Here is a 16,057-nt window from a genome sequence, read left to right as displayed (position 1 = left end):
GAAAGCATTTAAAAAGTATTTTTCAGCTTTTGTTCAGTTTTGTTCAATGATGGCAGTGGGACAAGTGAAAATATGAAGTGTCCATGTTAATACCGCTATACCTGTGCTTCAATATAAGGAACTCCAGGTGAAACACATGTTGTTTATTTCCTAGACTCATAGGAAGATGGATCCTTGAACACTTTTTACCTTTCTCTTTAATGTCCTTGAATTTGTTATTTTCTAGAACTGTCTTTTCTGCGACTCATAAAGGCACTTAGAAATTTAGTCAAATTGCAAAAGTGGAGTTGACAGTGAACAATGGTAAATGTGAAAGGAACTAACAACAGAGGAAGGAGTCGAGATTCAAAGTCACTTCTATAGCTGTTTGTAATGCTCTGGTATAAACTTTTACCCATATTCCCATAGTAATATGTGCAAACACATGTGGCTACTTTTTACTCCAGAGTATATTAGTGGAGTGTAGCAGTGATTGCTGTGGTAGAATAATTGTGATCAGGAATTGTGTTGTTTCAGAGGAAAGAACTGGGATCAGTGATCAAATTTTTAGGGAAATACATTTTGTCTCAATATAAGAAACTGTATAGCCACAAAATAGCTTGCCCTGCCTCAGAAACAGAGGGAGAAGTATCAACTAAGGTTGGGTTGGGATTAGAGTATCTTTAGGAAAAACCCTTTATAATGGAAACAGGTTGGATTGGTTCTGTCCCTAGGTAGTTACTTCAAGTATTGGCATGGAGTAGAAAAGAATATTATATTAGCACTTAATAGTTTGTCCAATGTGTTCAAGGAATGTAAAAACCTGAACAAAGAGATAGGATATGCACAGGATATACACAGACTACAAGCTAGTCTGTGTGCATTACTTCATGATTGCTCTGGACCTACTGTGGTCCCTGGAGCAAAGCATTAGGTTACCTGGGATATCATTAGAAAAGCAAGTTCTTGAGTCCTGCTTATTCCCACTGAATCTGAAGCTCCTGGGCTGGGGGTAGGGTTAGAGTAAGGTCACCTGTCAGTGTTTTTGAAGCTCAGTGTTCATAAGAGACAGACCTTCGCTTGTCCTGCCTGAATCTGAAGAGCATCACAGGCTACCAGTTCCAGTGTATCCTCCCCAGTGAGGAAGCATTGAGCCAGGCAGGCCACCAGCCTAGGTTTGTGAGCCTTTGCAAGGATTCTGTGCTATATAAGATCCCCCCCTATAGTGGGACTTTAAGACTCATGCTTTTCTGCTTGTTGAGCAAGAAAATTAAAAAGAACAAGTTCGACATGCTTTTACTCTGCACCTTGCTTGTTCCCCCACTTTGTCTTGAGTCTTGGATTCTGGCCAGATTCATTCTTCTCACATTCATATTGATTTAGTTTTCTGATCAGCTGGATACTTTTGTCTACAATATTCCCCCTTTTCTCTCATCTCTCAGCCATCACCTCGGTACTAGCAGGGCTGAGAGACAGGTAATTGGGTGGAGGGATCAAATCTACAAGTTGAACCTCTTCCTCATACTGTTGTCTTTGCTGTGTTCTGGTATTCCCTGGCCTGCCTTGTTTCTGACTGTAACAATAGAACATGATGTAGGTCAGGCCAGAGATCACTGAAGATTTATGACCAATAACTAAGGGAAAAATTCAGTCTCATGGGTTCAAGTCTGCAGTACACAGAGCAAGTAGATAACACCAGATAACATTCTTGGTTTTCATGATTCAGTACTCCCATCTCAGTTTTGGTCATTGTCAGTGCTCCAGTGGTTCTTGCATATTCAGTATGGGCATCTTCACATAGTGGAGCTGCCTCAGCTACCCAAGAGATATCAGTTACTGTAACTACCCAGAACCAGCTGTTATTTCGCCGCTCATCAGTGGAGCCTCCTGCCATTCCCGCTATGGATCCTCCTCTTAGGTTGTTTGTTCATTGCCCGTGCATCTGCTCATTCATCTCAGCTCCCTGCTAGCTACTTGGAGACCCAGCCAGGGAAGTCTTTCAAGTCACCCTGGGCATCTGAAGTCACCTTGCTATGGTTCAGATGGGAACTCACCCTCATAGTTAAGTGGTTTGTTGCCTTAGGAAAGGTTTTCCTGGTTGGGATATAGAGGGAGCTTAATAGCTTGTGCCTGTTGGAGCATACTTCAGAGAGCCTGTTTTCTGGATTCCTGTTTATGGCTTTTAGTCCACACTCCCAACCTGGAGGCTAACAGAGAGTCCAAGATTATATTCTCAACTGCTGTTGGGGTGTTTCACCAGTGCATATGAAGCTCAGGATGCCTCATCACCCAAACCTGCCCATTCAATGCTTTTTAAAACTACTGTAAATACTTGCTTTTTGCTAAAATCCTGTGGTTGAGTAATCTATGACTTCTTGCTGGAACCTGGAATTGTTGCAAGCTTGAAACCTTTAACTTGGCCTCTGTGTGTTTCAACAACATCAAATCTAATTTAATTTTTCTGTTAAAAATGTTCCTTGCCAGGCCTGGCGTGGTGGCCTAGCAGCTAAAGTCCTCGCCTTGAACATGCCAGGATCCCATATGGGTGCTGGTTCTAGTCCTGGCAGCTCCATTTCCCATTCAGCTCCCTGCCTGTGGCCTGGGAAAGCAGTCGAGAACGGCCCAAAGCCTTGGGACCCTGCACCCATGTGGGATACCTAGAGGAGTCTTGAATTCAGAACAGCTAAGCTCTGGCTGTTGTGGCCACTTAGGGAGTGAACCAGCAGATAGAAAATCTTTTTGTCTCCTTTCTATAAATTTGACTTTCCAATAAAAATAAATATTTTAAAAAATGCTTCTTGCCAAACTCCCAAAGGCCAAAGATAGAACAATCTGAACAAAATAATGGATTATGTCTTGTAGAATAAAATGAATATTCATAAATCCATTCTTTCATCAATAAATAATTGATTACATTAGTAAATGGAACACAGGGACAACAGAGTTGTAATCAACGCACTTAGGAGGAATGAGAGAAATAGCAAAATCACGAGGAAGCAAACAGCATTGTAAAAATTGCTTCAGATAACATCCACCAGTTGCAAAAATTAGTTAAAGTTTGAGTAAAAGCAATATTTTAGTCTCTCAGGGATATTAATTGCAAAGAGAAAAATAGTAACATTATAAAGAAGAGTGCCACCTTTACTAAGTGATCAAGGTTAATATCACCTGTCAAGACATGGATATTGATGTTCCTCCTGGACATTAGAGTTAGGATTCTGCTGCTTATTAGCAGGGAGCTTGAGCAGAAGTGAAGCAGCCAGCACGTGAATTGATGCCCTTAGGGAACACTGGTCACAGGTGGCAGCTTCATTTGCTATATATGCTGGCTCCAAGGATTGTGAAAACAGATTCTGGGTAAGATTCAAATGACGAAGAAACTGTTGACAATGACTCTTAACATGGGCAACTTAATTGTACCCACGGAAAGTTTGGCTAGGTTCAGCTTATTGTATTAGTGTAAGGATTCCTTAGTCTCTATGGAATATATTGTAGTAATAACTTTGTAAAAGTCCCTTCCCTTTTCTTCAGTATTGGTTTGCTGGTGTCTGTTCCCATCCCCAGCCAGCCCCCCTCTTCTGTTACTGTTGCATGGTCACCATATATTCCACTTCTCGACTTTTCATATAAGACCAATGAGATGTGTGGATGGTCTTAGTCTATGGTACCCAGACCATGCCAGGATGTAGGAAACATGGTTTAAGGGTTTGCTCCATGAAAAGAAATTATTGTCTTCATTTGTTTATTTGGAGGGCAGAATTAGAAAGAGGAAGAGATAGATCTTCCATCTGATGTTTTATTCCCCAGATGACTGCAATGAATGAGTTTGAGGTGCATGGATCTTGTATAGGTGCAGGATCCAAGCACCTGGGCTATCCTCCACTGCTTTCCTAGCTACATTAGCAGGGAGCTGTATCAGAAGTGAACAGCCAGGACAAGAAACAGTACTCATACGGAATGCTAGAATTATGAGTTGGTTTAGCTTGCTATGCTACGATGCTGGCCCCAACCATTACTTTTTTTTTGCCATTTCTCTAATTTTTATTTTTTGTGATATAATTCCATAGGCCCAGGCGTGTCCCCTTCAAAGCTCCCGACTCACTGTTCTCCCCCTATATTATTACAGTAGTATACTCCCGATTCTTACTTTCAAAGAGCTTCTCATCTAACTGGGCACAATATGTACAGACAATAGTTTGTATATAGAGCAAGGTGAAGAAAGGGTCAAATGAAGAGACCTGGGGGTGGGCAGGATGTATGCACTGGGTGTTCAGTTTACTTACTATCAATATTTAAAGCTTTTCCCCACTTGGTACCTCTGGAAATTGATGTTAACAGGCATTAAATGACTTGGGGCTGGTGCTGTGGCTCAGTGGGATGATCTTCCATCTGCAAGCACCAGGACCCCATATGGGAACCAGTTGGAGTTCTGGCTGCTCCACTCCTTTTTTCACCCCACTTCTGATCCATGACCTGGGAAAGCAGTGGAAGATGGCTCAAATCCTTGGGTTCATACACCCATACAAAGGACCCAAAAGAGGCTCGTGGCTTCGGGTCAGCTCAGCTCCACTATTGTGGCCATTTGAGGAGTGAACTAATTGGGATGGAAGATCCCTCTCTGTGTCTCCTTTTCTTTAAATCTGCATTTTGGACAAATCTTTTTTAAAATTTTTATCCTAAAAAGACATTAAATGGTTTAAGATTTGCCAGGTCCTATATGTAGGAAAGCGATTTGGGCATGAGTTGTGGCAGCCGAAGCTTTTGTTGCCACTGGGTGGAATAGGCAGGGTACCTGAAAGGCTGTGGTGGGCTTGCAGGATGAGAACTGACCTGGTAAAGATAGATGAAAGTGGGCACCACTTAAAGGTGGAGTGAGCTGGGCAAGGCATGCAGGTGTGGGGTGGACTTTATCCAATGTACAGGGGGTAGGGCTGTCCCCAGGGTTTCCCCCAGGAAGGGAAGAATAAGGGAGACAGAGGGAATGTGCAGCAGAGGCAGAGTGTAATGTGCTCAATTCCAAGTTTGGACTTTATTCTTCTGTAACTAGCCGCATAGGATATTGAAGGTGTGTATGAAAGGGAGTGTTCATGAGGAAAGGTGTGTCTTAGACAAGTTCAGGTGGGCTGTGGAAAGGACTGCAGAGAGGAGCTATCGCCGTGAGAACTACTGGCTGAGTCACCCTCATGTGGGCAAATGTTCCACGCATTGTGTTACTGCGTCTTCACAGAACCCCTAAGTAGTAGACACTCTTCATAATGTCACCATTTTCCAAGTAGGAGACTGAAGCTTTGAGAGGCTAATTGTTGACCAGGTTCTTCCTGCAATGATTATGGTGGTGCTGGGGTTGAATGAAATAGATTCATCTCCAGCTGCTATGTTGTCTCCCTGTGTTACAACATCTCGCAGTGGCCGAGAATACATGAGGAAATTTAATAGATGGAGTGTGATGCTTCAGGTGACAAGGCCTGACTTTGTGCTGGAGCAATAGTGTGAAACCGGCTTGTGTGAGTGCCTGATGCCAGGGGCTGCTCTTCGCCTAGTCTCAATGGTGAGGACCTTGCCAAGGCAATGGGCATCATGAAAACCTTTCCTCCAAACTTTAGTCTTAATTTTTTTTCCCTGAGGAAATGCACTTAATTTAGTAACACGAGTGTTGGTTTGGGTTATTGTTACGATGGTTTGGACAAACTTCTAAGTGCTTTCAAGTGTCACAAGCTTTAAAAATTTTAATTGAAAGGCACACAGAAAGATCTTTCATTTGCTGGTTCACTCTCCAAATGGCCATAATGGCTGGAGCTGAGCTGATCTGAAGCCAGGAGCGAGGAGCCAGGGGTTTCTTCCAGGTCCGTCATGCGGGTGGAGGGTCTCAAGACTTTGTTCCGTCCTCTGCTGCTTTCCCAGGTTTTAAGCAGGAAGGCTGGATGAGAAGTGAGCATCCAGGGCATGAACCAGTGCTCTATGAGATGCTGGTTCTTGCAGGTGGAGGATTTGTGTCACCCCTACGCTCCCCAGGCTTTAATTTGGAGTAGTGAAGGCAAGCTTCCCCAAAGATCTGTTTCTGACCAGTTCTCACTTCTTTCCATGAACATCCCTTCTCATCTGCTTATCTTGCTGTTTCCTGCTTTGTTACCTCATGGGTTAATGTCCAGAATTGCATGATTTTACTTGTGTTCTAAATGATCTTAAGAAAAAAAAATTGCATGCAATTTGACTTTGCAATGCCCTTTGGCACACAGCAAACACCCAAAATATACTGAATGCCAATGTGGTTGTGTGGGCAAGAGGAACCATCCCAGTGACTTCTGTGTTGTCTGTTGCAGGTGATAAGAAATACATCATGGGGCCCAAGTTTTCCACACTTGATGCCACTGTCTTTGGACACTTGGCACAGGCAATGTGGACCTTACCAGGGACAAGACCTGAGCGGCTCATCAAAGGCAAGTTCTATAAACTCCTTCAGATTTTGTGGGCTTCTGGGGATGAATGGGTGTGGATATCACAGAATTCTGAGCCAATACCACAGGCTTGGCTGTGCCTTATGGAGGTACGAGGTTCTGTTATTTGGAGCCAAACATCAGTTCTTTTCCAACTACTTGCATTGTGGGACTTTACTGCTTGTTGCTGAAATGGGGTTGGCGTTCTACTGGTGCCCTTGGTTGGTAGGCTTCCTTATTCTTCATAGGGAAATGGTAGCTCATCATTTTCTGGAATATCCAGGGCTGCAGCAACTTCTGGAACCCTCTAAAATATAAAATCTCCTTAATTTAAGTGAGCAGGAGGGCAGACTGAATATTCAATAAATCAAGATGTATGTGCATGTCGGTTTTTTTTGGCTTTTTTTAATTTATTCATTTATTTTTATTGTTAATCACATTGTGTTATGTGATACAGTTTTGTAGGCACTGGGATTCCCCTTCCCCTCCCACAACCCTACCCCCGTGGTGGATTCCTCCACCTTGCTGCATTTTCACAGTTTGCATGTGTTTTTATCTTTATCTGGATATGGGTCTAAATCTAGACCTAGATATAGATGTGGAATATCCCCTACAAAAGGCAAAAGAGTTTAAAAAAAGTGGCTGGCATAGTGGGCAAAACTTCAATCTGCAATGTCAGCATTCCATGAGTGCCAGTTTGAACCTGGATGCTCCATTTCAGATCTAGATCCCTGCTAGTATGCTAGGGGAAAAAAATCAGTGGAAGATGATCCAAGTACTTGGGTCCTACAATCAAGTGTTATACCCAGATGAAGCTCATGGTTCCTGGCTTCACCCTGGCCCCAAACCCTGGCCATTGTGGTCATTCGGGGGTTGAGCCAGTGCATAGAGATCTCTCTTTCTATATCTCTACCCTCTCCAACTCTGCCTTTCAAACAAGCCAATAAAAGATATGACACTAACATCTGCAGAAAACTATGGTGTTAATATTGTGATGGGTGACCTCATCTTTCGTCAAGGACAAGTGCATATAGTTTCTAAAAGTTGGGATCATAATGTTGATATAGTCATGACCCAATGTTTTAAATTTAACAGAATATTCTGGCCACTTTGCTTGTCATTGAATGTTCTTCAAAAACACATCTTCAGTACTTGCACTATGGTTATACTATGCTATGCTACAGCTGTGTTGTGACTTGGATGATTAACCTCTTCTGAGGGTTTATGGATTGCCTGGCTCTCCAGGCACAATAGTAGGGAAGTAGATTGGAAGGGGAGAAGCCAGAACTTGAGCCGCTACTCTGATAGGGGATGCTAGTGTTGTAAACGGCACCATAACACAATGCTGGCCCTGGGATGTATTCATTTAAGCAATCAAGTTTTAACTGACTTGAGAAAATTTTTGCAATAACTTTACATAATACATAATAGTGGCAATAAATAGAAAAAAACTTCTGTGAAAATTTTAAGCGTGATTATCTTGTATTAGTGAGATAAATACTTTTGGTTGTCTTTGATATTCATAAAGTTTGGTGGTCTTTTTTAATTTTTAACTTCCCAAAATGCAAGTATATTATGTTAATAATAGCTACAGGCTGTAATTAACATGGCTATTAATACGGAACAACCTAATGGCCTGTGACAGGGGATTGATGAAAACAAAACATGGTTCACCCATTAAATGAATGCCATTCCAGGTATAGGCAACATCCTAGGTTGTCTTGTACTTAGGCAAGTGTTACACTTCTGGGAGAAAAGCAATCAGTGGCTGGCAGGCATTCTGGGCCTGGTTAATGCCAAGTTTGGGTTAACTATGCCAATATCCCTTAAGTGGGGGAGGCAGGGAAGCCAGGCTGGAACATGCCACCCCAGCCCCCAGGTGGGGGAGGAGCTGCAGATTGCCCGAGGACATAATTGGAGTGGAGAAGGCTGAAGGCATGTTTGACAAGGGAGGAATGGCTTACAGGGTCTTCCACAGACTGGCCAGTGTACTTGCACATGACAAGGTAGCTGAGATGGAGTAGTTTAGAGTGGGGAAACTGGGCAATGCCAGAGCATCCACCCTGTGGGAAACCTGGGCTAGGCTAAATAACATTGCCCGCTGAATACTGGTGCATCAAAAGCTGAGGCTAGGGGTCATTCCCGACTAGCCTATACTGCAGCACCTGCCTGCAAGTGTCAGAACAGAAGACAAACAACATCATGCTGGGCCACGACATCCACCAGAACATAAGAGAACTGATCTGGAGGAGATTCTATAGGGTACTTGTGGGCTTTTTCTGTGGGACTGGGACTGTAGCACTTGCTGGCTTGCACGGAGAGCTGGAGGTGTTGACAGGGCAAGCCAGGCTGGACCAAAGAATTCATGTGGCAGGAGCTGGGGCTGGTAGGGGGCTGGGTGGGATCAGGCTGCAGTATCCACCACCATATGCTATGGCCGGGATGGAAGGCAGACCATGCCAACCCAGGCTATTACACCCACTAGCACATGTGGGATCTGGGTTGGGAGCAGGCCTGGTAAGGGAACTTGGGAAAACTCTCCTACTAGGCTGCAATCTCTCTGGGGAGCACCAAGAGCTGGGGATAGGAACAGGCCAGCCTTCAACATTTGTGTGGGCTGTGTCTGGGGACATGAGAGGCCAGGTCAGGCTATAGCACCTGCTGGCGCATGAGAACCAGCTCAGGGAACGGGCCTGATATGGGGACTCTGGAGACTCCTCTGCTGGGTTGCAGCTCCCTCTGGTTAGTGTGAGAGCCAAGGCTCTGGGTAGATCAAGCTGGGCAAGACTGTAGCACCCACTGGCATATATGTGGTCTGGGTCTTGGACAGGCCATACTGGGCTAGGCTGCAGTACTTGCTGGTGCTTGCAAGAGCCAGAACAGATGTGGTACAGGCCAGGTTTGGCTGTGACATCTGCCAGGTCACATGAAAGCTGGGGGGCGGGGTTGGGCCAGGCTGGACTAGGGTGTAGCAACCACTGGTGAGAGCTGGAATGAGTGTGGACCAGTTGGGCTAGGCCATAGTACCTGCCTGTGAGTGACAGGACTTGGGATTAGCCATTTCAGTCTGGGCAGCAGCACCCCTGGCACATGCAAGATCAGGACTTGGAGCAAACCTGGTAAGGGGAACTCCCCTGCTAGGTCATAGTCCCTGCTTGTGAGCATGAGAGCTGGGGTTGTGATCAGGCCAGACTAGTCTAGGCTGTAGCACTTGTTAGCATACCTGTAAACTGGATCTAGGGGCAGGCCGGGCAGGGTCAGCCCACAGCAAACACTGGCATGAGTGAGAGCTAGTATGGAGAGCTAGGGTAGTAGGCCAGGCCAGATTGGACAGCAGCACCTGCTAGTTTACTTGAGAGCTGGGTCTGGGAGTGGGCCAGGCTGGGTTAGGTTCTTGTACCTGCTGTTGAGAGTTGAAGTAGGGATGAACCAGACTGAGCCAAACTGCAGCACCTATTGACAAATGCCAAGACTGAGAGCAGGCCATCTCAAACTGGGTTGCAGCATCCACTGGCAAACACAAGACCTGGGGCTGGGAGAGGGCTCAGTATAGAAATCTTTGAGACTCATCTGCTGGGCCACTGGATTCCATGGGTGAGTGGGAGAGCTGGGATTGGGAGTAGGCAGGCCAGGCAGAGCTGTAACACCTGCTGGCATGAGAGAGAGCCAGAATGGTTGTGGGCCAACCAGGCTTTGCTGCAGTACTAGCTGGGGAGTTCCAGGACTGGATGTGAATGATGTTGGGCTGGATCAGTTATCTCTGGCAGGCACAAGATTGGGCTGGGGGCATTCCCCTGCTAGGCTGTGTCTACTGTTGGGGAGCATGAAATCCAGGGCTGGGGACAGACCTGGCTAGACAAGGCCACAGCCCTTATATGAGCCCTTCTATGCCATATATGAGGGCCAGTTCTGGGGGTTGGCTAAGCTAAGCTGTAGCATCCATGAGTGTATAGGAGAGCTGGTAGAATGCAGGCTGGGCCAGGCTAAGTTGCAAAAGAGGCTGGCATGTGCAAAAACTGGGTCTGCGGACAATCCTGGTGGGGATTATTGGGAGTCTCCCTGACTAGGCTGTGATGCCTGCTGGTATGCTTGAGAACCAGGTCTGTGGTGGGCTGGTTGGACTGGATGACAGTACCTGTTGGTTCATTTGAGTCATGGGTCTGAGTCTTCTTAGAGGCACTCCCCACCTGCTGGACTGTTGCCACTGCAAAAATCACAACATGAGTAGTTCATTCTTGCAGTGCATGTTGTCAGAATTGGACCTCTTCATTTGCTGATGCCTGTGCAGAAGATAGCATGCCCAGATGCACATGGGGCACATGACAGCCAGCTCATCTAGGTCAGCAGGGGACTCAGATTGCCTCTTCAAAGCATGGAAAGCAAAACAGGTTGGACCATTCTTCTAGCCAAGCTTTGTAGCAAGTGTCTAGGTCTGTGGATGCACTAAAGTTGCCTTGGTCAACAATAGACCTTGAAAATACTTTCTCAACCCTTGTGCCATGAAACTAACAACTTTGCAGAATTCTCAAAACCTTACTCAAGTAACACCCCTGAAACAGAGACCCCAATGTGGGGAAGACTAAGGCATCAAATGACTGTCCCCCATTCCCTGATGTAATTTGACAGCAAGGAATGGTCTCTTCCCCCTCCACCCCTGCAGGCATAGAAAAAAAAAAAAAAGCTGGAACATTTGTTCCATCCACATTCCTCTATACCTGACCTTCCCCATCCTAATCAGAAGTCTGCACAGTGCGCATCCCTTTTAACTATGTAAACAATTTTTAAAATAAAATTAAAAATTAAAATACTGTGCAATTATCGAGGTACTTGTAGTGTAAAACTAAGAGATGCTCATTATATATTGTTAAATGGAAAAGACTAGAACACAGACCACACAGTAAATGTAAATCCATATAGCCAATGTAAAGATGTATGTATGTGAAAGTATACACATTTCTGGACAAATATAAATATGGAGAATGGGATTATTTTAACATGTATTTTTTGCTTACCTATACATTCTAATTTTCTGCAGTTACACATAGATTCCTAGTTAAATACTTATGTGATTTTAAAGATGATAGCAAGCCAGGGACAAGCATTTTGTCCAGTGGTTGAGATGCTGCTTAATTAGCCACGTCCTATAAACTGAGGGCCTGGATCTAAGTCCTGGCTCAGCTGCCGATTCTAGTTTCCTGCTAATGTACACCTGGTAGGCAGTAGGAAGTGGCTCAACTATTTGAGTTACCAGCTCTGGCTTTGTCTCGGCCCAGCCCAGTTTGTTGTGGGTATTTGAGGAGTAAACCAGGAGATTGGAAATGTCTATCTTTCAAATCAAATAAAATCAAGATAAAGATTCCAGCTAGTCAGACAGTCTTAGGATAACATTCTATATGAGCTAGTGACAGTATTTTGTAAGCAGCATTGCCATCTAGTGGCTTAAGGGCAAAAATTCACCTACTTTCATTGTTTTTCATTTGAAGGTAGGAAATGAAGGTGCAATAGTCATTTTAGACAAGGTCTACACGAAGTAAGCATTTCCTAAAAGTATACTCTTGATTCACAGAAAAGTTTAAGAAATGAGACAGCTTCAACCAGTTGATAAAGTTTAAAAAATATGTTGTATTGTCCGGTCACATTACCTATGGAGAATTCCGTCTTCCATTAATTTTTTTCAAAATTTTTGTTTGAAAATCATGTGCATATAGAAGCAGAGGAAGGGAAAGAAAGCGAAAGACACAATGTGTGTATGTTCCATCTGCTGGCTCTTTTCTCAAATGCCAACAATAACTGGGGCAGGGCCAGGTCAAAGTCTGGAGCTGGAAGGGCCCGGCACCGTGGCCTAGTGGCTAAAGTCCTCGCCTTGAATATGCCGGGATTCCATATGGAATTCCATCCAGCTCTCTGCTTGTGGCCTGGGAAAGCAGTTGAGGACAGCCCAAGCTTTGGGATCCTGCACCCACGTGGGAGACCCGGAAGAAGTTCCTGGATCCTGGCTTCGGATCGGCACAGCATCAGCCATTGCGCTCACTTGGGGAGTGAATCATCGGATGGAAGATCTTCCTCTTGGTCTCTCCTTTTTTCTGTATATCTGACTTTCAATAAATAAATCTTTAAAAAAAAAAAAAGAACCAGGGATTGAGGGGGCAAAGCTGGTAAGGGGAATGTGGAGGGCTCCTCTGCTGGACAACCATTCCCACTAGAGAGCGTGAGCTGGGATGGGGCAGACCAGACCAGGCAGGGCTACAACACCTGTGGGCCTCATGTGAGCTAGATCAGGGAAAAGCCAGGCTGGACTAGTTTTTTATGCTTACACCAGTAGGAATAGAGTGGGTGAGGGTTATTTGGGTTTAGCCTAAGCATCAGCTGGCAGAGGCTGGCACTGGGGTCTAATTCTGTCAAGTTAAACTGCAGAGCCACTGCAGGATCCAGGAGTGCGAGTGGCCTAGTAGGGAAATAGTGGGTGCCTCCCTCTTGGAGTACCACTCCCACTGGTGAGCATGAAAACCAGGACTCTGGCAGGGGTGGCTGGACACAACAGCACCTGCCAGTATGTGTGCAGGCTGGATAGTAGGGCTGGTTGGGTTGAACTAGGCTTCAATGCCCATTGACATGTATGAGAGCTAAGTGGGAAGTGGGAGAGACTGAACAAGTCTGTAGTACATACTGGCAACCAAGGGAACCAGGGTAGGGGGCAGGCCTGGTGGGGGTTATAGGGAATTGCCCAAACTAGGCTGCAGCTCCCACTGGTTTGCATGAGGGCTGAGTATGAAGTGGGCAGGATTGGGCTGGACTGCAACTTCCATTGGTTCTGGTGGAAGACAGGGCAGGAAACAGAACTGACCCAGCAATCGCAACGACTGTCATGTGCATAAGCTGATTGGGGCGATGGACCATGCCGGACCCTGTACTGGCAAACACACAAGAAACTGGTGTGGGAATCACTCGAAGTTTCTCTGGGGATCCCTCCAGCTGAACTGATCTCAGAACCCCAACCATGAAGAGACTGTCAGCCAGTGGATTCTGAAGAGAGTTCATCATGCTTAGAGCGGCGAGATTGGCAGCAATTCAAAACTGTTGAACTATCAAAACTGCATGAGCAGGACCCTCGGAGCATACCCCATGTCGGGGACGTGGGATGGGTGGGAGGCTGGGTGGGGTTTTTTCCCCTCATCTCTTCCCTTACCCTGGATACAGACAAAATATTAATGTGGAAACAATGGTGTTACCCACTTTCCTGTAGCACTTGACCCTTTGTGCCCTAATCAATTATGTAAAGATTACCAAAATAAATTTTAAAAAAGTATAAAGACCTGAGGAGTGAATGCTTATTTCTGGGTGACCTGATGTAATCAACAGTTGCTATTTTTCATGGCATAAGAATTCATGTAAGAGCCTGGCATGGTGGCCTAGCGGCTAAAGTCCTTGCCGTGAATGCACTGGGGTCCCCTATGGGCACCGGTTCTAATCCTGGCAGCCCTGCTTCCCATACAGCTCCCTGTTGTGGCCTGGGAAGGCAGGTGAGGACAGCCCATAGCCTCGGGATCCTGCACCTGTGTGCGATACCGGCAACAAGCTTCTGGCTCCGGATTGGTACATCTCCAGCAGTTGCGATCACTTGGAGTGAGAATCATTGGATGGAAGCTCTTTCGATCTCTCCTCCTCTCTGTATATCTGACTTTGCAATAGAAATAAATCTTTTTTTTTTTTTTAGATTTATTTTTATTATTTTTTTTTATTGGAAAGGCGGATATACAGAGAGGAGAGACAGAGAGGAAGATCTTCCATCCGATGATTCACTCCTCAAGTGAGCGCAACGGGCCGATGCTATGCCGATCCAAAGCCAGGAGCCTCTTCCGGGTCTCCCACGCGGGTGCAGGTTCCCAAAGCTTTGGGCCGTCCTCGACTGCTTTCCCGGGCCACAGGCAGGGAGCTGGAAGGGAAGCGGGGCTGCCGGGATTAGAACCGGCGCCCATATGGGATCCCGGGCGTGCTAGGCGAGGACTTAACCACTTGCGCCACCGCGCCGGGCCCGAAATAAATCTTTTAAAAACAAAAAATTCATGTAAACCTGAACCAGCTGCAGCATATGTTCTCTGGGTGTGTGAGCTACACTGTGAAGTGCTTTGTGGAGCCCAGGGTGATTTTTGATCTGCCCTTCTTGATCTTTCCCCATTATAGCTCCTGTCAGTGTAGAACACATTCCTTTGTTTCATCCAGCCTGCTCATGAATTGAACTCTCATCTTTAACAACATCTGTAGAAATCCAGATGTTTTAAGTCTCTGGGATAAGAGTTACTTTCTGTCACATTCTTTTCTTCCATATTTCCTGGAAAATCCAGTGACTGCATGTCGGAATTCACTTAGCCTGCCATAATAGAATGCCATAAGCTAGGGAGTTTGTAGACCATACACAAGTGTTTCCCATGGTTCTTCATAGGCGGGTATGGGCAGATTGGATGTCTGGGGAGTGTTGACTTTCTTTCATATGCAAGGCTTCTTGCTGTGCCTGTCCATAGTGCAAGGATTTCAATGTTTCCATTCAGACCATAGCGCAAGTAGATGGTTCCTTTGAAATCTGACCTGTGCTTTCCTTCCCACCTGCAGGTGAGTTGATCAATCTCGCCATGTACTGTGAGAGGATAAGGAGGAAATTCTGGCCTGAATGGCACCATGGTGATGACAACACCATCTATGAGTCCGAGGAGAGCAGTGAAGGCAGCAAAACTCACACTCCCCTGCTGGATTTCAGCTTTTACTCAAGGACAGAGACCTTCGAAGACGAGGGAGCAGAGAACAGTTTTTCCAGAACCCCCGACACGGATTTCACTGGACACTCACTCTTTGATTCTGATGTGGACATGGATGACTGCACAGACCATGAACAGTGCAAGTGACGTGCACCCTCACTGACCGTTTTCCTCTGGAGCTGCCACTCCCTGGGGTCGGTCAAGTTCCCCAGGTGGAAATCCTTTGAGTTGGGAGATCTCCGTGCTTGGCACGGTTTTGCTTACCAACTGGACTAGAGCCGCCTTATTGCTTTTTTGTATAAAGAACCATTCTGATGGCTCCATTTAAAACAGGCAAAACACAAAAGTCAGCATGGTTCCTGAAATACATTTTTGTTTTCATTAGAAAACCAATATAGGTGAGAGCAGATGGAAGAGTGGGTTGTCCACTGGTAGCATTTATGTTGATTCTCTGCAGCTGGAATTTAGCTGCGAGATGGATTCTCGAACATCCTTCTTGCTCCAGAGTTTGAAGGAGCGATATCAGAAAAAGATGTAGGTGAGAAGTGTCCTGTGGTGGCTGCTTGTACTTGATGTGTATATTGTATGCTGAGATGTAAATCAAATAAAACGCAGATATTCCGTGAACACCTGTTACGTGCAAAGCACTGTGGTAAGTGCTTATCAAAAGTTTCATTCTAAGCCCTGCCAGTGATTACCTGTAGGATTTCAGGCAAGTCCTTTACTATTGTTGTGCCTCATTTCTCCCACTAGTAAAGTGGGGATGACAATACTCTCCACCTACCTACCTCACAGGGGTGTTGTGGGGACTCATGGGGTGACACTTGTATGGCGTTGTAAACCTCTTGGAAGTGGTGCGATATGAACACATTTTATTCTTCACTGTGCTTCACA

The 16,057-nt window shown here is 45.5% G+C and overlaps 1 protein-coding gene across 1 annotated transcript in view; it reads left to right on the top strand.

Moving 5' to 3' along the window:
• FAXC (failed axon connections homolog, metaxin like GST domain containing) overlaps window positions 1-15,783 on the top strand; it is a 55,932-nt gene extending 40,149 nt beyond the window's left edge. Inside the window, exons 5-6 of the mRNA XM_040983102.1 lie at window positions 6,300-6,416; window positions 15,021-15,783. Coding sequence (XP_040839036.1) covers window positions 6,300-6,416; window positions 15,021-15,310 — 407 coding nt within the window. The 3' untranslated portion in view covers window positions 15,311-15,783. The remainder of the gene's footprint in view (window positions 1-6,299; window positions 6,417-15,020) is intronic.
• The last annotated feature ends 274 nt before the right edge of the window (window positions 15,784-16,057 follow it).

The sequence above is a fragment of the Ochotona curzoniae genome, unplaced genomic scaffold (genome assembly GCF_017591425.1).
Source record: "Ochotona curzoniae isolate NIBS_2020 unplaced genomic scaffold, NIBS_Ocur_1.0 contig_3819, whole genome shotgun sequence".
NCBI lineage: Eukaryota > Metazoa > Chordata > Mammalia > Lagomorpha > Ochotonidae > Ochotona > Ochotona curzoniae.
Note: the sequence above shows the minus strand (reverse complement) of the source record. Positions and strands in the feature narration are given on the sequence as shown.